The 20,007-nt window shown below is 51.4% G+C and overlaps 1 protein-coding gene across 1 annotated transcript in view; it reads right to left on the bottom strand.

The window, feature by feature from the left end:
* Positions 1–943: 943 nt before the first annotated feature.
* ANLN (anillin, actin binding protein) overlaps positions 944–20,007 on the bottom strand; it is a 54,445-nt gene continuing 35,381 nt past the window's right edge. The window contains exons 17-23 of the mRNA XM_027769769.1: positions 19,445–19,483; positions 19,185–19,206; positions 18,023–18,135; positions 11,657–11,743; positions 6,337–6,444; positions 4,024–4,196; positions 944–1,129 (exon numbers count right to left, since the gene is read on the bottom strand). Coding sequence (XP_027625570.1) covers positions 982–1,129; positions 4,024–4,196; positions 6,337–6,444; positions 11,657–11,743; positions 18,023–18,135; positions 19,185–19,206; positions 19,445–19,483 — 690 coding nt within the window. The 3' untranslated portion in view covers positions 944–981. The remainder of the gene's footprint in view (positions 1,130–4,023; positions 4,197–6,336; positions 6,445–11,656; positions 11,744–18,022; positions 18,136–19,184; positions 19,207–19,444; positions 19,484–20,007) is intronic.

Consider the following 20,007-nt stretch of genomic DNA (forward strand, 5'->3'; position numbering starts at 1 on the left):
TGACAGGAGGCGACAGAATTTAGTGTCTATAAATGAAGTCATCGATAACTAATAATTCGAAAATTCAAGGTATTTAAGTCAAGACCATGCTTTACAATATTTTATAATAAGAAATAGGAATTTGCTTTTAAAGGTAATCATGACTTAACAGTTTTTCAAATGATTCCAAATGGGTTTCTAGAAACTGTTTTACACAGACATTTAAAAAAAAGACAAGAACTTTGGCAAGCAAAGTGTTAGTCCATAGCAGCTTGGTAAAGTTTACTTTTTTTTTTAAAACACAAAACTTTTCAATTTACATTTGTTCTTGTTACGGGAGCAAAAAGAACTAATAAGCTAAGTATCTTCAGGGTTCTCTAAGTTATACAGCAAAAACAAGACCTTTCGTAATGCTCGAATGGATGAAAATGTGCACCATGCTGCATACAGTAACGGAGTAAGCGGAAACCACGCAATCGCCGACATTCCCTGTCAAGCTCCCTCCCTTCTGTTTCCGAAGGCAGCCTCAAGCTTTAAGTACATGTTTGCTATTGAAAAAGTCTTCCTCCCCTTTACTAAAAATATTTCCACAAAGTCTCTCAGAAATTTCCTTCAGTATTTCTTACAAATCATATGATCGATAAATGGTCATAAGCTTAGGAAAAACTACTGAGGCTGGAGGGAAGGTGGCCAAATCCGACCCACAGCTCCAGGAAGTCAGTTCCAACTTTCTTACTTTTAAAAATATTTTTTGTCATGAATAACTAATTAATTAGATTGCCAGGCTTTTAAATTAAGATCTAGCAAATCAACTGTGAAGAACTTACCTCGAATCAGGTATGACTGACAGAAGGAAATGGCTGAAGTTCTACAAAACATAAATACTGCATAATATGTAGTGCATATTGGCACCCAGCCCTTGGTATTTAAAGCGTAAAACACGATCAGCAAGCCTGACGTTCCCATACTCATGAACGACATCGACGTCACCCCTGAAAACCTCTAGTGGCCCAGGGTGTCCCCCAGCGAAGGCTTCCCGACGGGCTTGTAGCAGGCGTCAGGCTGCCAGAGGCGGACATCCACGAGCACCTGATTGAGCTTTTGCATCCAGAGGTCCCGCTCTTCTTTAGTGTCTGCGGACAGCCAGTTCCTACGAGAACAGCCAGCAGGGGTCAGGGTCCTGCCCCACGCCCTCCCTCCACGCACTGGTAAAGACAAGACATGGCAGGCTGAGAGACGAGGCACCTTGGCCGTCTTCCAGTGGGTGCTAACCGAGAGCCCCGTAGGAGGCGCTTCTCGGGGCTGCCAGGGTCAAGTTCCCCACTTGGTAGTGACGGCATTTTCAACCAAAGAAGGCACTGCCTGCATAAGCAGTCTGGCTTGCACACGGAGCATGGGACACCCGCTGAGTGTGGCTGCTTCCCACAAGGCCCCACAGGCTGAATCTGCGTGCTCCCACGAGCCCCCAGTGCTGGATCCAGGCTCAGGGCCTCACCTCACTGCCCCGGGAATTCTCCTCAGTGCCGTCTCCTGTACTTCTGTCCCATGTCGCAATCGTAGAATGGCATCTACGTAAAGACCTAACGTGTGTCTAGCGCACCCCCTGTGCCCACACCAGGAAGCTCTTCCTTCGGCCCACATTAAGTTCTGCCCTGGAAAGCAGCCGGCTCATGGGGCAGCAGGGGTAGGGGCGAGGACTGCCCTGCCTCCCGTCAGGCCGTGCCCCCGGGAGCAGACCCTGCTGGAAGGCTCCACGATCCTCATCCTGTGTCCTTACAGTTCCTGCCCGTTGGTGCCAGCAGGCTGCGAGCGCGAACGAGCAGGCAGCACGTCACCCCCATTAGTGTCCCACAGTGCCGCCCACTCGCCCAGCTCGCTCCACGGCTCGACACTGCGCCAGGGTCTCCTCGCTAATCTCCGCGTCACTTCACGAAGGTTCACTTAGGAGGATTCAGGGAGCCAGCAAAGCTGAGTGACCAGTCAAGGCTACATCTGGTAAGAACTGAGTTAGGACTTAAATTTAGGGCTGCTGAATCCAAAGCTCCACCGCAAAACACTGGCCTGCCCCTGAGGACATGTGTCTAGCTTGAATGTGTAGTCGCCATTCTGAAAGGGGAAATACTGCTCGCGAGAAATGAGAAGTCGTTGGTAGTAAGGAGGTGGAAGATAGTAAGCGTGGCTGGTGTGGTGGGGTGACAGCGATGCGCGTTAAGTCTAGATGAACTCAGAGGGCAGAGGCCTGGGAGGAAGCAGGAGGCAGAATGCAGGTTTAGGTCACATGCTCGGGAATGCGAAGGGCCAGGCGGTGCAGTAGTTACGGCACTGGACTCCCACGTGGCCCACCGCAGTTTCGAGTCAGACTTGTGGCTTGAAAAATCACAGCAGGCGCATGTGCGTGTGTGGCCTAGATCCCAGAAGGAGAATGGAGGAAAGGACTGTGAATGGCCATCCGCCCGAGGGGTGACTTCTCACTTTCCCTCTTACTCTCTGTCTTTTTCCAGGGAGCACACACACCCTATGGCAAAACTTGGCGGGAAATAAAAGGAAGAAAAAAAGAAAGGAAAGTGAAGTAAAGCCTTGGGCCTCCAAGCCGAGCCGAAGGCCCAGCCCCTGGGCTTGCACCACTCTCGTACCTGGGCCAGAGAAGCACATTCACGTGATGATAGTGCCCCGAGAAAAGTGATGCGCAGTGAGGTAGAGGAGTGGGGGGACGCGTGGCCCAGCACTCCCTACCACAGGCCAAGTCCAGGGGCACACCTGGTAAGGCTTGCCCAGCAGCTAACAGAGTTGAATGAGCAGTGGAGTACGCCCCGACCCACCAGGGCTAGGCGGGCTGGGCAGGAGCCCTCTGTGCACTGTGCTTGGACTGCCCCCTGGGGCCGAGAACGGCAGCGCTCGCTAAGTGCCTGAGTCAGCACCGCCCGCCCTCCCCCAGACTACTGCGGCTCCGGAGGTCCCTGCGACATGGGGACATTTCAGACTGGGTCCTCCCTAGTTATTTTAAACAGACCGGGGGCCAGCAGATGGCGTAATGGCTAGGTCGCTGGCTCCCATGGAGTCAACCAAAGTTTGAGTCCCGGACCCGATGGCTTAAAACTCATGCCAGGGGTGTGTGTCCAAAATCCTGAGAGAATGGTGGAGAAGGGACTGCAGTGTGGCCATCACCCAAGGGGTGATATCTCGCTCTCTGTCTCTGTCTCTCTAGTGGGGCATGTGCCCTAGAACAAAAATCTCACTGGAAAAAAAAAAAAAAAAGGCTAGTCCCGGGGCAACTTCATTGTCTTAGCATAGTGCGTCTTGGCTGTGGTTCTCCAGCATTTCCATCGGGAAGTTATGAACCTAGCGTTGCCCAGGCCTCTCCTCCAATATCCAGCAACGACCTAATTCATAAAGATTTTGTCACATTCAAACCTACATCCCTCATCAGAACTTGGGCATGCAAGTGAAAGCCTATCTTGCACTCAGCAATACAATTTTGCATCTTAGCAGTCAGCTCTGGGTTAACAAAAAGAGTGATGCTTCCAGGAGATTATCCTGTTCTTCTCTAACTGGTATCTGCAGACCAGAGGGAGACTTTGTAAGTCATCTGATTAAACGAGGACCGTTTGGGAGTGGAAGGGCTACATAGTCTGAGTAATGCCTGACTTCTCTTCCACGTGAAATCTTTCTTCAGAGCCCACAGGTTCTTAGCTAACTGCTGTGGAGACGTCCCCGCTGTGAGGGCACTGGGACACATGTGAACCCGGAGACAGGCTGGACGCTGCCCCTCAAAGCCAAGGCACAGCTCTGAGACGCCCTGCAGTGGTTGAGCACACAACAGACAGACAAGACCTTACTGAGGTTGGAACATCTGGGGGCCGGGGCCAGCAGGTGGTGTGGTGGTTAGGAGCGCTGGACTCCCACATGGCCAACCGCGGTTCGAGTCCCGAACCTGGTAGCTTGCTTTCTCATTTTCCCTCTCTCTCTTTCTCTCTGGTCAAATAAAAATAAAAAAATAAGATAAATAATTCTGTAAAAAAAGAAACATCAGGAGGCAGTACGTACTTGGTGACACACAGCGTGTCCCTGCACTGGCTGACCAGCGTCTCGCGGTCGTCCTCTCTCTGTGGCCGGACAGTGATTAACTCAAAGGTGTTGCGCCGCGCACAGAACTCTCTGTTGGCTGGTTCTATGTGACGGCTGGTACAGTTGGCTAGGTTTATCCTTCCGATGGGATTCTTCAAAAACGAGGTTTTAAAGATTAGTAGGAAATAAATGACCATGCAATTCATTTAGCACTGAGCAGTTTAGCTGGCACAGACTAAAACTGGGAAACTCGACTATAAAAGTTCGGTTCAGTTACACTGCGTTTAGAGAGATATTCAGTATCTATTACTGTCCTGCTGACATAAAAACAGAAACCAAAACCATCGGCTGGTAACTCTGGCCGGCTATTCTATAAACTTAAAGAGAAGTAAACTCTTTTTTACGGAAAACCTCAAGCAGAAAATGAGAACATGGACCTGGCCAGCCTCAATGATTAGAAAGCCATCCTGAGCCACCCGCTCTGCACCTCCCCACCCTCCCCTTCTAGATAAGGAGCCTGGGTGCCTGGTTTCACGTGTAAATGACCTCCACGCTCCCTGAGAGATAAGGCCAGAAAACGGCTTTGGACCCTTCCTACGCGGTGACAGCCCAAGCGGAGATAACAATTCAGGAGACCAAGTGAAAAACGGAAAAGGGGACAGGAATGGGCAGGATGGACACCGTCAACGACACGCCAACCCTTTACTCTTACAAATGAATTTAAAGTGAAGCACACCACTTAAAATCCTTACGTCTAGAAAGGACAGGAACAACTTGTTTGGTGGGGGGTTGAGTAGTAGAAATTTTTTTTGCTGGTGAAAGCATAAAATGGTCTAGCCTAACTAAGCTTAAGATCTTCCCAATTAAAATGTCAACAAAAAATATTATGAAATATTCCAGGAGAAAGGGCAGAAAAAACATATGCCCTTAGGTATTTTAAAAGTGGTCAAACCATGGAGAATGGGTTACAAAATTTGTATTCAAATATAACCCCCACACCCGCACCCCGACCCCGACCCCGACCCGCGCAGGTCTGATAGAAGAAGTAAGTGTACGTGAAGGGGCTCTGGGAGTGGGGCGGCCAGAGGGCACGCGGGCCTTAACAAGGTCTGAAACAGCCGAAGACGGGCCCCTACGACGCCGCGCTCTGCTATTAGCTGGAACTCAGGAAAGAACTGTGCTAATAAGAAGCTAAAGCACAGCAGCACTGTGTAACAGCGGCCGTCTGGAAAGAATCCAAGTGCGCGCGAGGAGGAGAGTGAATGAATTGTGTTACGTTCTTTAACGGAGTACTACACTGCAGAGACAGAGGAGCTGACGGGAGCCCACGTGTCAACGTGCACTGACTTTACCAACCGCAGTGGCCCAGAACGGCAAGTGGCAGGGCGGCACGTGTGATGGCACTGCAGTGACACAGCCTGCTTAAGAACACATGTAACAAATGTGAACAGGTGGGCAGGAGTAGCAGTGCTAGGAAAGACTCTGTCTGTAGGGTAGGAGTACTCAGGGAGCTTCAGCTGGACTGATCGAACAGTGAAATGATTATTTTATGCTTCTCCCAATAAATTTCTAAATAACGTCTATGACTATACTATAACATAGTTATTAAAAATGATGCTTGATGCGGAAGATAGATATCATCAACGAAACTCAGGTTATAAGAAGCATGCTGCTTTTTGTTTAGAAGATTCACAAACGGGTATGGATTATGTTACGTGTGTTTTAAAGCACATAAGGGTATAAACCAGAATATGCAGGGGCTTTATCTGTTACGGACGAGCCTTTTTAATTCTGCTTATTTCTATTTTCTAGGTTTGGGATAATAAATAATCTCATCCAGGCAATAATAACTTCCTTAAAAATAACACATAATCTATTGCACAAAATCCTATTTCACTGTTTCAACACAAAAGCAAAATCAGAATACCCCTGCGGGTGGCCTTTCCCTTTACTGTCTCGCTCACGATACAGCCAATAAAATACACAATTGAACTTAAGATCTTCCCAACTAAAATGCCAGCAAAAAATATTAGGAAATATTCCCAGGACAAAGGAAAGAAAAACACATGCCTGTAGGTATTTCGAAAGTGGTCAAATCATGGGGAGTAGGTTACAAACCTTCTATTCACATATACCCCGCACCCCCACACCCCCTCGCCAGGTCCGAACAACCTGCCTCGTGGCTGGGGAAGTACCAAGGCGGGCTCTGGTGGGTGGGGCCAGAGGGGCACTTACGGGGACCACCACGAGAAAGCCAGCCGGGCTCGCGCCCCTGCCAGGACTCTGAATTACCTTTCGCTTCTCATCGTCCGGGTAAGTCCAGTAAGAGATGCAGTTTCCGGAAAGAACACACCACCTCCGATGCCAGGCACCAAAGCCACTAACGTCTTCAAATATGGTCTGCGGAAGTGAGTTGGAACACAGGCTTTAGAACGCGACGGGGTCTCCTGCCGGAGCAGTCGCCGTTGGAAAGTCAGAGGTGCGGTGTGTCGGCGTCTTTCAGACCTCCAAACCCAGCTGCATAATTTTGGTAATGTTTTGTCTTAATAATGGAAACTAACTGCTCGTATGGAAGGCTGGCTGAGCACCATCGATAAGCATCAAGAGTGTCCAGGCACCAACTGCAGATCAGTGCCTCTACCTTCTGTGCACTTGGTTAAAGCATGACGTCCCCACTAAGTGCTCCTTAGAGGAGAGAAGCAGTTGGGTGCCGGAGAGTAAACCGCGATGGGAACATCTCTCCTTACACATTACTGGTAGTGCGGGCTCAGCGGGTGCCAGGAACATCAGGGGCGCGCCCTGCTGGGTAGCCCCCACCCTGGGGGCAATGCAGCCACACCCCAGCCTGGGTGCCAGTACTCCAGGAAGCAAGCTGCGCTCTGCAGGGAGGGGGTGAGGGCAGGACTCCGGAGCAGGCGCTCCCTCCCACACAGGACGGCAGGAGCTGGGTCCAGCTCTCGCCCCCACCCTCCCACACAGGACGGCAGGAGCTGGGTCCAGCTCTCGCCCCCACCCTCCCACACAGGACGGCAGGAGCTGGGTCCAGCTCTCGCCCCCACCCTCCCACACAGGACGGCAGGAGCTGGGTCCAGCTCTCGCCCCCACCCTCCCACACAGGACGGCAGGAGCTGGGTCCAGCTCTCGCCCCCACCCTCCCACACAGGACGGCAGGAGCTGGGTCCAGCTCTCGCCCCCACCCTCCCACACAGGACGGCAGGAGCTGGGTCCAGCTCTCGCCCCCACCCTCCCACACAGGACGGCAGGAGCTGGGTCCAGCTCTCGCCCCCACCCTCCCACACAGGACGGCAGGAGCTGGGTCCAGCTCTCGCCCCCACCCTCCCACACAGGACGGCAGGAGCTGGGTCCAGCTCTCGCCCCCACCCTCCCACACAGGACGGCAGGAGCTGGGTCCAGCTCTCGCCCCCACCCTCCCACACAGGACGGCAGGAGCTGGGTCCAGCTCTCGCCCCCACCCTCCCACACAGGACGGCAGGAGCTGGGTCCAGCTCTCGCCCCCACCCTCCCACACAGGACGGCAGGAGCTGGGTCCAGCTCTCGCCCCCACCCTCCCACACAGGACGGCAGGAGCTGGGTCCAGCTCTCGCCCCCACCCTCCCACACAGGACGGCAGGAGCTGGGTCCAGCTCTCGCCCCCACCCTCCCACACAGGACGGCAGGAGCTGGGTCCAGCTCTCGCCCCCACCCTCCCACACAGGACGGCAGGAGCTGGGTCCAGCTCTCGCCCCCACCCTCCCACACAGGACGGCAGGAGCTGGGTCCAGCTCTCGCCCCCACCCTCCCACACAGGACGGCAGGAGCTGGGTCCAGCTCTCGCCCCCACCCTCCCACACAGGACGGCAGGAGCTGGGTCCAGCTCTCGCCCCCACCCTCCCACACAGGACGGCAGGAGCTGGGTCCAGCTCTCGCCCCCACCCTCCCACACAGGACGGCAGGAGCTGGGTCCAGCTCTCGCCCCCACCCTCCCACACAGGACGGCAGGAGCTGGGTCCAGCTCTCGCCCCCACCCTCCCACACAGGACGGCAGGAGCTGGGTCCAGCTCTCGCCCCCACCCTCCCACACAGGACGGCAGGAGCTGGGTCCAGCTCTCGCCCCCACCCTCCCACACAGGACGGCAGGAGCTGGGTCCAGCTCTCGCCCCCACCCTCCCACACAGGACGGCAGGAGCTGGGTCCAGCTCCCATAATAAAAGTCCCCACCTTTAATCTAGAATATTCCCATAGGAACTTCTATGTTAAGGGACGAGGTGAGCAGGTAACAGCACCGCGGGCCAGAGGCTGGCGGCCTCTTTCTGTACAGACCCCGAGAGCGAACACTCGGGCTCTGTGGGCCACAGCCTGTCCCCTGGGCTCTGCTACAGACACGAAGGCAAGGTGCACCCGCACGCCTAGACTGGTACGGTGGCCCGCTCCGCTGTCCCCATGCGTGTCGGCTGGGCACCTTGCGCATCTCGCTCAGGCCTTCCCATCTCCAATCACAGCTTCGGCCTTTCTGGTTACCGGGTAGCCAATCATATCAATGCCTGTCACTTGGTCTTGAGGGGAGGCCCACTCTAAGAACACTTGTACGTCACCTCGGCTGAGCCTCGTACCAGCCCTGTGGCAGGAGGAGGGGCACTTCTCAATTGGCTAGCTCACGGGATGTTCCCAAAGGCGGCTCCGAGCAGGAGACCGTGGAGGACAGTGGCTTTGCTCGCCAGGAACGCTGCCGACATTTGGAACCCGCACGCAACCAGCTCAGCCACTCGCCCAGCCACGGACCCCGCCTCGTCCCCTGCCCACGCATGCCTGCTCTCAGGACTGCTCACAGCCATGGAGGGGAGACAGCAGTCAGAGATGGCGGGTGCACTGGCACCAGCTCTGGTGTGGTGATCACCCCATGCATCGCGGCAATGGCCGAGGGGCGCTCTAACAGGGACACCGCCAGCTACTGTGCCGTCCTGGGCGGCCGAGCCAAGAGCCGGCAGATCCCCTCGTCGCTGAGCAGACCGAGGACCAGGAGAGTAACCGACAGCATGGGTCATAACGTGGCGTCAGACCTGCGGCTACCAAGCCCAAGGCCTCGCGCAGCTCCGGAGGGTGCTCCCTGAAGCAGCACCTCACCAGAGTCCACACCAGCTCCCCTGGCCCCTGCACACTGGCAAGGAGGACTCAGAGGGTTTCCACCCCAGTTCCTACTTCTCACGCTCGCAGGTGCAGGGGAGATGAGCACACCCGGACCAGGCAGGGGACCCACGTTTTGCCGGAGGGTCCCGAGCCCTCTCCTCCAACGTCTCTAGGTGTGGACTTGCTGAGTGTGCGTGACCAGATTCAAGACGGTAAAGCTGAAAAGATCTAACACTAGTTCAGAGTCAGCTCAAAACTACGCGTCAGATGCGATGTGGAAACGACCTGGCCACCGTGGCAGGGCCTGTAAGTAGCTGGCAGTGCCTACGGTAGGCTGCAGTGACATTTAGGCAGAAGGGAAGGGCAGCGGGTAAACACTGCTTTCAGGTCAGAAACGCACACGAGCGCTTCTCCGAGGTATCTGGTGCCACCTGCTGGAATTAGATGCAAAAAAACAAACACAGAAGACTCTTACTACTGGGGTGCCCGCCGGGGCCAGATTTGCAGTCACCAGGCTGCGTGGGCTCCTTGGACCCGGCTCCTTTCTCCGCCCTTTGACAGGAACTGAGAACTGGCTGGGGACATCTTTTATCATCGAGGTCTGGCTTCCCAGAGAAAACCCAGCAACTAGATTTTCGGTTTCTTGTGGCACCCCATAATTCCATGCATTTTACATGAGGATGTAAAGAGAAGTTCTAAGACCGAGCTGTGAGCCACGGCTTGGGCTGCTTCCTTCCCTGCTCCATGAAATACTCCGTATCCTGGTTCTGGTTCCCTGGAGCTGCATAGACCCGACGCCCGTCCCCATCCCTGCGCTGCATAGACCCGGACACCCATCCCTGTCCAGACCTGAACTTTAGTCTCAGCTGAATGTGTTGGGCTCCAAACCCAGATTTTCCCAACATGCCTTAAAGCATCTGAAGTTCAAATTATGTGAAACTCTCCACGTTCGGTAGTCATTGCCGGGAGAGGGCGTGAGGGTACTTTCTGGGCAATGGTAATGCTCCACATCTTTTTCCTCAGGTTTTTGCCAAAGGGTGTGTGTGCTCCCCAGAGAGAGACAGAGAAAGGGAAAGTGAGAAGTCACCTTCCAGTGGGTGGGTGGGGGTGGCCATGCAACAATCCCTCCTTCACCATCCTCCTGAGGACTTTGGGCACACACATTCACCCAGCATGATTCTCAAGCCACAAGGCCCATGACTCCAACTGTGATCGGCCACGTCGGAATCCAGCACTGTAACCATCACGCGTCTGCTGGCCCCAGTGTTCCACATCGTAATAAACTTTGGGAAACATAGTTGTCAAAATTCCGGGAATGCACATTTAAGATTTAGAGAAAGTGCCTAACATTTACAGCATGGCGTGGGATTTTTTCAAAGGATAAGATACATGGAGCAGTGGCTAGCGGGCGGCCAGGAGACGGCCAGACAGCAGTACGTGATGAAGGGAGGACGGAATATTACATGTGAATGTAGGCGCCTGTGTGGCCTGTGGGCTCCTGAGCGCTTCTGCCAACATGCCGTAGGCTGGCCCGCTCTTCGCAATGAAATGCTGAGAAAACACAATCTGCCCACCCAAGGAGCCTGGGAGAACCCCTGCCCTTCCCCAAGGCCCCCGTCTCAGGAGCATCCCGGCCGCCCACGAGCTGAGCCAGGCAGGGGTCTGGGTGCCACCGGCTTCTGCTTCCCCTCCCCTGACCCAAACCACGAGGGCCCTGCTCTCTGCCCGGCTGCCAACCCTAGTCCTCTCTCACGACGAACTCCGTCTCCTAGGGGTGTTCAGGGTGGCAGTCCTCCAGGCCACTCCCACGCCTCCGTCAGGTGACCTTCCTAACCCCACACTTGATGCTTCCTGTGCTAAAATCCTGGAGGCGCGACCCCCTGGCTTCAGGCTAAAGCCCCAATCCTTAAAGGCCCTTGGACACCCTTGGCCCACCTCCCTACCCATACCTTCCTCCCACTCTCCCACCCGGTCCTTGTGCCCACCCACACTCAGCTCTTCCACATGTGTCAACCCGCTCTTCTCTGGGCAGGGGGAGCGAGGGAGGGGCCCTCCACACCCTGAGCTTGCCCATCCAGAGCATGCCTCCCGTCTTCCTCCTTTCTCTCTGGCCAACAGTGTAGAAGCTACTGCTTCTAGCAGCTTCCTCCCCACCTACACTCGAGACCCGGCGTCCCCTACGGACACATGCTCCGATGCCCCCCACTTCGGTACTGGGCGGACTCCCGCACGGGCCTGTCTCCTACTAACCCGAGCACTCCCCTGTCGGGGGCGACGCCCGTGGCCGCCACACCCGTGGCCGCCACACCCCCACCAGCACAGTGGCCCGCCACGTGGCACACAGCACACCCTGCCCCCGTTCGCACAGACGCCTGGCCACACGGCACACAGCGGCCAGCCACCAGCTCACAGGCTTGCGTTCTTAGGGAAACAAGTACCAATGTCACAAACTGAAAACAGAAAATAAAGATTAAGTAATGTTACTTACTAGAAAACCTCTTTCTTCAACACTTGAATTCACTTGACACTTTATCTTTAAATAAATATGGCCTTCCAAAGAGGATAAAAAGGGTACCTGCAAAGAAAGAAGGCTCATTGTTTGCAAAGCATTGTCGAGAGCCGGTCTTCTAGATAAAACACGTGTACGTCATAAACAAAGTGCTGCACCTTAAAAATGCAGCATTTCCTAAAGCTGGGGCGTAAGGGACATGGCCGAGACGCTGAGACGCCAGTGGTGCCTTAGCAGATGCTTCTGAAGAACAATGCACTCGAGGCAGAGCTTGACGGAAAGGGGAGCCTAAGCCCCAGGTCAGTGCGGAAGAAAGCGCAGTTTAGGAGAACGTGTTTATCTGTTCCCATCAACGGGAGACTAGATAGAACAGTGAACTCATGCATTGCAATACCCCTCGGCAGCAAGAACACACACTCCAGAAACAGAAAGGCCAGTCCCCGGTCCCCAAAACCATACAGAATTGCAAGCGGTCCCAAATAACCGAATAATCTTGAAGAAGACAAATGGAGTCAGAGGAATCATACTTCCCAATTCTAAACCTTAACTCAAAGCTTCAGTAATCAAAACTGTGGTGCTGACGTAAGGACGGACAGAGACGAAAGGAACAGGACTCGGAGCCCAGACGTAAACCCAGACAGCCACGTCCACGTCTGCGTCCACGTCTGCACCCACGTGACGCTCGCCGGAGTGCCAGGACCACGCGAAGTTCAGAGCGGTCCCTCTCGACAGATGGTGCGGAGGAGACGGAGTCTCCAAACGGAAGGGGCACAGGGCCTTACCCCAGACCACGTACAGAAATGAACTCAGAGTCAGGAAGGACCTAGATACGAGGGCTAAAACGCTTAGGGGAAAACACGGGCTTTACAGCTTCGTGTCCACGGGTTTGGCAGTGGGCTCTCGGGTGTGAACCAAACGCACAAGTGCACTCCCGCACGTACAGAAACATTTCAGGAGGGGACCAGCAGACCCCCACGTAGTCGACCACAGTTTGAGTCCTGGACCTGGTGGTTTTAAACTCTCGGGGAGTGGGGGAGTGGGGTGCATGTACGTGCATGCTCAAAATCCTGAGGAGAGAATGGAAAAGGGATTGCGGAGTCGCCATCCACCCCCAGGGGGTGATTTCTCATTTCTCTCTCTCTGCCTGTGTCTCCCCAGCAAGCACATGCACCCTGTAGCAAAAATCTCTTAAAAAAAAAAAAAAAGGGACCAGCACTTAGTGTAACGACTATGTCGCTGGCCTCCCACGTAGTCGACCGCGGTTCGAGTCCTGGATCCAGTGGCTTAAACTCACGCTGTGCACATGTGCATGCGTGCCCAAGATCCCGAGAGGAGAATGGAGAAAGGATTGCGGCGTGACCATCCCCCGGGGGGTGATTTCTCACTTTCTGTGTCTCTGTCTGTCTGGCGAGCACACGCACCCTATAGCAAAAATCTCTCCAAAAACAAAAAATGAGTAGGAAGGTTCCGAAAACATTACCCTGCCATACAAACTAGCAATCCTAGCTCTGGATACTTACACAAAAGAAGTGAGCTCAGGCTCAAGTGAACTCAGAATGTTCGCTGCAGCACTGTTCACAAGAGCTAAGACCTGAGTACTCCCCAGCAGATGAACAGATCAGCACATGGCGTAACGGTTACGTCACTGGACTCCCATGTGGTTGATGGTGGTTCGAGTCCTGGATCCAGCAGGTTAAACTCATGCCAGATGTGTGTTCACGCGTGAGTGCCCAAAATCCCAAGAGGAAAATGGAGGAGAAGGGGCCGCAGCATGGCCATCCCCCCCCGGGAGGTGATTTATCACTTCCTGTCTCTGGCTAGCACATACACACCCTATAGCAAAAATCTCTCTAAAAAGAAAAAGAAAATCCTCCGTGGTGCCTCGTTACATTGTCTGCTACAACCCCTGCTTTTTCTGGTCCATTGTGCCAGGTTTAAGTTCCTCAGGCTCCTTCCTCTCAACGCCAGTGAACAGAAATCTACGGTTTGGCCCGGAGAATCTGCTGGTACAAAGCAGCCTTCAGTTACGGCCCCGTGCCCGCAGACTGAAAAGCTGGCATGTGCATGACAGCCCAGACGCTGGGGGACCGAGCGATGGAGGAGGGACTGCAGTGTGCCCACTCCCCACCGGGAGGCGTCCGCGTGCACTTTCCCCTGCTCTAGGAAGCACACACACCCTCTGGAAATTAAAACAGGAAGGTTTGCAACAAAAGTCACATTTCAGAGAGTAATGACTCTTACCTATGTGGAAACTGAGGAAGATGCACAGTTCACAGGACTATAGTTCTCAGATGCATCTAATTGCAAATCTTGGTTTTTTTCGTTTTTAGTTTTGCCAGGATACGTGTGAGCACCCCAGAGAGAGACAGGGAAAGTGAGCAAACACCCCACGGGGCGTGGGCACGCTGAAACGCCTCTCCCCGTTTCTCCCTCCCGTGGAGATGCGGGCACAAGCACGTGCACCCAGCATGTTCCTCCAGCAGCTGAGGCCGGGACTTGAACCACACAGTGGGCCATGGGGAATCCCGCTGCCTTAACCACCATGCCACAGGCCAGCCTGCAAATCTTGATTTATGAATTTAAAATAAAATGAAAAATACTATTGGCATTTTGTTAATTAATATTTCTGTAAACCCACAAAATATTTGCAATGTTTGCAACTGATCTTTATAAAAATGTAAAAAAAAAAAAAAATTTAATAGTTTTTGCCATAGGGCACATGCACTAGCTGGCCAGAGAGAGACAGAGACAGAGACAGAGAAAGGGAAAAGTGAGAAATCACCCCACAGGAGGAATGGCCACACTGCAATCTCTTCTCCTTCATTCTCCTTTTGGGATTTTGGACATGCACACACACACGTCTGGTGTGAGTTTCAAGTCACTGCGTCCGGGACTCGAACTGCAGTCAGCCATGTGGGAGTCTAGCACCTTAATCACCATGCTACCTGCAGGTCCTAAAAAAGTTTTCTAAAGTATATGATTATATTTCTAAAGTATGATTATATTCAGTATAATTTTAGTATTAAAAAGCATCATTAATATAGCAATACTACGCATATAATGTATGTATGCATGCACACACACACTATACAGGATTTATTGGTCAACTGAGACCATGAAAATTTCCTACTTTTATTTAAAACATCACCAGTAGGTCTTTCAGTATGCAGGAGATCAAACATGTGAATAATTTTTACTTTTAAACATAGTTACTAGTTTGGTATTCTAACTGGTAGACAAGAGAATCAATACCAAAGTAAACATAAAATTTTGAAGGATTATGAAATGAAAAAATATAGAGAAAAAAAACAATACCAAACATGCATGTAAAAAACAGATCTCTCAAAGAAAGATTTTAAAAAATCATAGGTAAAGAAAAAGAGGCCCCCTATAAGTCTAAAGATAGAGCAATGTACAGAATGTCCTTAACTATTCCGAACAACCAAAACGTTTTGAGAGCGGTTAGCAAAACAAATATACATGGACCCAAAGTGGAGGCTTGGACCTCAGGGCCATGAGTGTCAAAGCGAAGGAAACGCGGCCACCTTTTCCTGGAACAAGCAGCTGAGTCGCTCTTGCTCGCCTACATCACAATTTATCTAAAACAAACGAGATAAAGACAAACAGAAAAAAGGACCCAAAATCACTCGATTTATTAAGCTAGCAGAGGTTATATAAGTTTTCTAAAATCAACACGTTAAATAAAATACATTTATGCATTAACAGTAATCAAAATTTCAAATAAAGACTGCTTTCTGGTCATCAGCTAAAAGAAAATGTTTCATAGAATTTCGAGGCTCGCCTGCTTTACGCTAACCTACTAGTCTACACCAGGAAACGACCCAGGGATGTGCAGTGCCTGCAATGCGGGAGAGTAAGCTGCTCAGCGAGCCCGTACTAGAAACCAGGCCTTCCCCGGGGTCGGCAGTGCTGTGGAGGCTAAGGAAGCTAGACTCCCTGTGGCCGACTACGGTTCGAGTCCTAGACCTGGCGGCTTGCTTTCGCACTTTCTCTCTCACTCTGTCCTTCCCTTGTCAAATTAAAATAAATAAATAAAGTAATTCTTTAAAAGAAAGAAAGGAAAGGAAAGAAACCAGGGCTCCCAACCCTTACACCTCCTGGTCTCCACACTCTGGCCACAGGAGTCTCTTACTGCATCGTCCAGCAGGAGCGAACCCCAGGGATAAAGTTGCCTCTGGTTCTCTCACTCCTTAAAATGGTCTTACTAGCTACCTAGAAGTTTAGTTATATCACATTATGGTGAACAAAAACAAGACACTCCCCAGTGATTCACACAGACCTGAATTTTGAAGGCTTCTGGTTGGGAGGAAGTGTAAGAAGGAAACCCTCAGACTCCTAAGTCCTTTTCTAAAAGATTAACGTGTATTTCCCTATCTTGTTAAAACTATGGCACATCCATAAAATATTGTTCATTTCAAGATATTGATTAAATAGGCAAGATACTGTTTTAGACTTAAACTTGGGCTGGCCTCACACCTATTGTTTAAAGGTGCCACATCTCGATGGCCAACCGCGGCTCGAGTTCTGGGCCTGGCTCCGTGACAGTGCCTGTGCACGTGTACCTTGAGTTCTAGCAAAACGGATGGAGAAGGGACTGCAGTGTGATCGTGCCCCATTGGGGGTGCTTTCCCTGCCCCCTCAGCTCTCTCTAGCAAGGACATAAGCCAAAACAAAAATAAAAACATTGTAAATTTAACATCGACTGCATTGTTGGAAAAGTTATGACACATTCTTCTTACGAGATTTTTACTATAGAGCACATGCGCTCACCGGAGAGACAGAGAGATAAGAAGCGAGAAATCTGCCCCCAGAGGGGATGGGCACACCGTGATCCCTTCTCCTCCATTCTCCTCTCGGGATTTTGTGTAAGCATGCACACGCGCCCAGCGTGAGTTTTAAGTCGCTTGTTCTGGGACTCGGATCGTGGTCGACTACGTGGGAGTCCAGCAATGTAACCACTGCACCGGTTGCTGGTCCCCATGATGCATTTGTGTGTAGAAAAACAGAAAAATACATCATGACTTTTCCGACAACTCAATAAGTGCAGGAAGTAACACTTCTAGAGTCAACAGTAACACTTGGAATAAACCAGCATATGCTTCCTTGACACTGTATTAAGATAAAGGGCGAAATTCTTCCAACATCACCAAACGTAGCATTTAGGTATACTCACACCTATTTAAAATGTGCAATTCTAAGAACAATCTTTTCAGCCAAAGATTTTGAATATCGAAGGCACTGTGGCATTTCCACTGACCTAATTCCCTAAAACTAAGAGAAGCAGTGCCGTTCTTACAGATGAAGGTGGGTTACCTTGTCCAGCGCGAACTTGGTGCTTCCTACTGAAGACAACGACAGCGTGTAGGATCCAACAAGGGCAAAGCTGCTGGTGCGCACAGCATGGAGGCCTCCCGGGCTGGCCATGACTGCAAGGAGAGGCGAGGTCAATGCAGTGACGCTCCTGCGGAGGTGACGCTCCCCACGCACTCTGACAGTGGGGTGGAGCTGCTGCGGTGGCCCACGGCGGGGACTAGCTGGGACAGGTCCTTCTCATGACGGCCTTGCGCCCAGCGGAGGGAAGGGAGACCAGCCCCCCAATTCCCTTCTGGAACTCTACCTAAAGCACTCTAGGTCTATTTCCCTACCCCCTCAGCTCTCTCTGGCAAGGACATAAGCCAAAACAAAAATAAAAACATTGTAAATTTAACATCGACTGCATTGTTGGAAAAGTTATGACACATTCTTCTTACGAGATTTTTACTATAGAGCACATGCGCTCACCGGAGAGACAGAGAGATAAGAAGCGAGAAATCTGCCCCCAGAGGGGATGGGCACACCGTGATCCCTTCTCCTCCATTCTCCTCTCGGGATTTTGTGTAAGCATGCACACGCGCCCAGCGTGAGTTTTAAGTCGCTTGTTCTGGGACTCGGATCGTGGTCGACTACGTGGGAGTCCAGCAATGTAACCACTGCACCGGTTGCTGGTCCCCATGATGCATTTGTGTGTAGAAAAACAGAAAAATACATCATGACTTTTCCGACAACTCAATAAGTGCAGGAAGTAACACTTCTAGAGTCAACAGTAACACTTGGAATAAACCAGCATATGCTTCCTTGACACTGTATTAAGATAAAGGGCGAAATTCTTCCAACATCACCAAACGTAGCATTTAGGTATACTCACACCTATTTAAAATGTGCAATTCTAAGAACAATCTTTTCAGCCAAAGATTTTGAATATCGAAGGCACTGTGGCATTTCCACTGACCTAATTCCCTAAAACTAAGAGAAGCAGTGCCGTTCTTACAGATGAAGGTGGGTTACCTTGTCCAGCGCGAACTTGGTGCTTCCTACTGAAGACAACGACAGCGTGTAGGATCCAACAAGGGCAAAGCTGCTGGTGCGCACAGCATGGAGGCCTCCCGGGCTGGCCATGACTGCAAGGAGAGGCGAGGTCAATGCAGTGACGCTCCTGCGGAGGTGACGCTCCCCACGCACTCTGACAGTGGGGTGGAGCTGCTGCGGTGGCCCACGGCGGGGACTAGCTGGGACAGGTCCTTCTCATGACGGCCTTGCGCCCAGCGGAGGGAAGGGAGACCAGCCCCCCAATTCCCTTCTGGAACTCTACCTAAAGCACTCTAGGTCTATCCGCTATTACTGCGTTCCGATTCCTGACGGAGTAGAAAGACACTTATTTTTCTTAAGAGGATTTGCCATAGCGTGTGTGCGCTCACCAGAGAGACAGACAGAGACGGTGAGAGGGAAGGAGAGAAATCAGCCCCCGGGGACGGCCCTGCAGCAGCCTCTTCTCCATTCTCCTCCTGGGATCGCACGCACATGCGCCCAGCAGGATTCTGAAGCCCCCAGGAGCGAGACTCGCAGCAAGGTCAGCACTGTGGGAGCCCAGGGACGTGGCCACTGCACCGTCTACTGGTCCTGGGCGATGCTTTTCTAGCGTGACACAAATGTCAGTCACACGTATTAAAACAGGTTAACTCCAGAACGGGAGTAACACAAAGCCGGCCTACAGAACAGGAGTTGGGGGGAAGGGCCCTGCCACCTGCTGTGGTTGCCAAGTGGCTTGGTCCACGCGTTACCGACACTGTGCCTGAGTGAGGGCATGGCTGGCAGCCTGTGGTGACGCCTGACCAAAGCACAACCACACTGTGTTCTGGCCAGTGACACTGCAGATGACCGAGCACCATACAGCAAACATCACCCCGACCAGGGTGAACAGTCATAGGCCAAGTCAGATTTTATGTGTGTGTGTGTGTGTGTGTGTGTGTGCGTGCGTGTGTGTGTGTGTGGGTGTGTGTACACATACATATGCAATTGCTGGTTCTTTCCCCTATTCTAAAGTTACTACTTTACATGTTACAGTAAACAAAATGGGCTTTCTGAGCATGAGTATACTGCATACGAGTGCAGTCAGAGATTAGCCCATAGCCCTTATCATAAAGTTTCAAGTAATTCAAGATGTACTCACCTGAAGAATGAAGGGTGCTTTTCTAAAGAAAAAGAAACATAAGTTAAACACTTCATTTAATAAACACATTTAATATTAAAGTTCTTTACCATATTTTAGAAAACATTTCTCATATGTACGTGTCAGAAAATGTTTCCTCACTAGCATATTTTTTAACTTTGCAGTGCTAAGGGTTTAGAAGTGGTTAATCAATTTACAATCATATACATAAGATGAAGATTTTTTTCAAAGAAGCTCAGTTTCTTAACAATTATACTTACTGTGGTTATCGATGTGAGGAGTCGCTTTGGAGTAATAGACTGGAAGAAAAGACAGCGTAGTATGTTTGCTGTTATACATAACGGTTCAGAGTGTAAAACTGTTCTTGAGATATTTGTGCAGAGAGAATACTTGGGAAAGCCAGGGTGTGTTCTTCTGTTTTTCTACACAAAATGCACCCTGACTTTCCCAACAACTTACTAACATTTTTGTTGTTGTTGTTGAGGTTTGTTTTTTTTTGCTATAGGGCGCGTGCACTCGCCAGAGAGACAGAGCGAGACAGAAAGCGAGAAATCACCCCCCACGGGGATGGCCACACCGCAATCCCTTCTCCTCCATTCTCCTCTCGGGATCTTGGGCACGCACGCACACGCACCCAGCATGAGTTGAAGCGAACACGTCCAGGACTTGAACTGTAGTCAATTATGTGGGAGTCCAGCGACATAGCCTTTATGCCAACTGCTGGTCCCCACCTACTGACTCTTAAATATAAATACATTTTATTTGAGTCATTTATTTATTTATTTATTTATTTTTTTTTTTATTTTTTTAATTTATTTTTATT

Source organism: Tupaia chinensis, unplaced genomic scaffold (assembly GCF_000334495.1).
Source record: "Tupaia chinensis unplaced genomic scaffold, TupChi_1.0 Scaffold000088_1, whole genome shotgun sequence".
NCBI classification, from domain to species: Eukaryota; Metazoa; Chordata; class Mammalia; order Scandentia; family Tupaiidae; genus Tupaia; species Tupaia belangeri.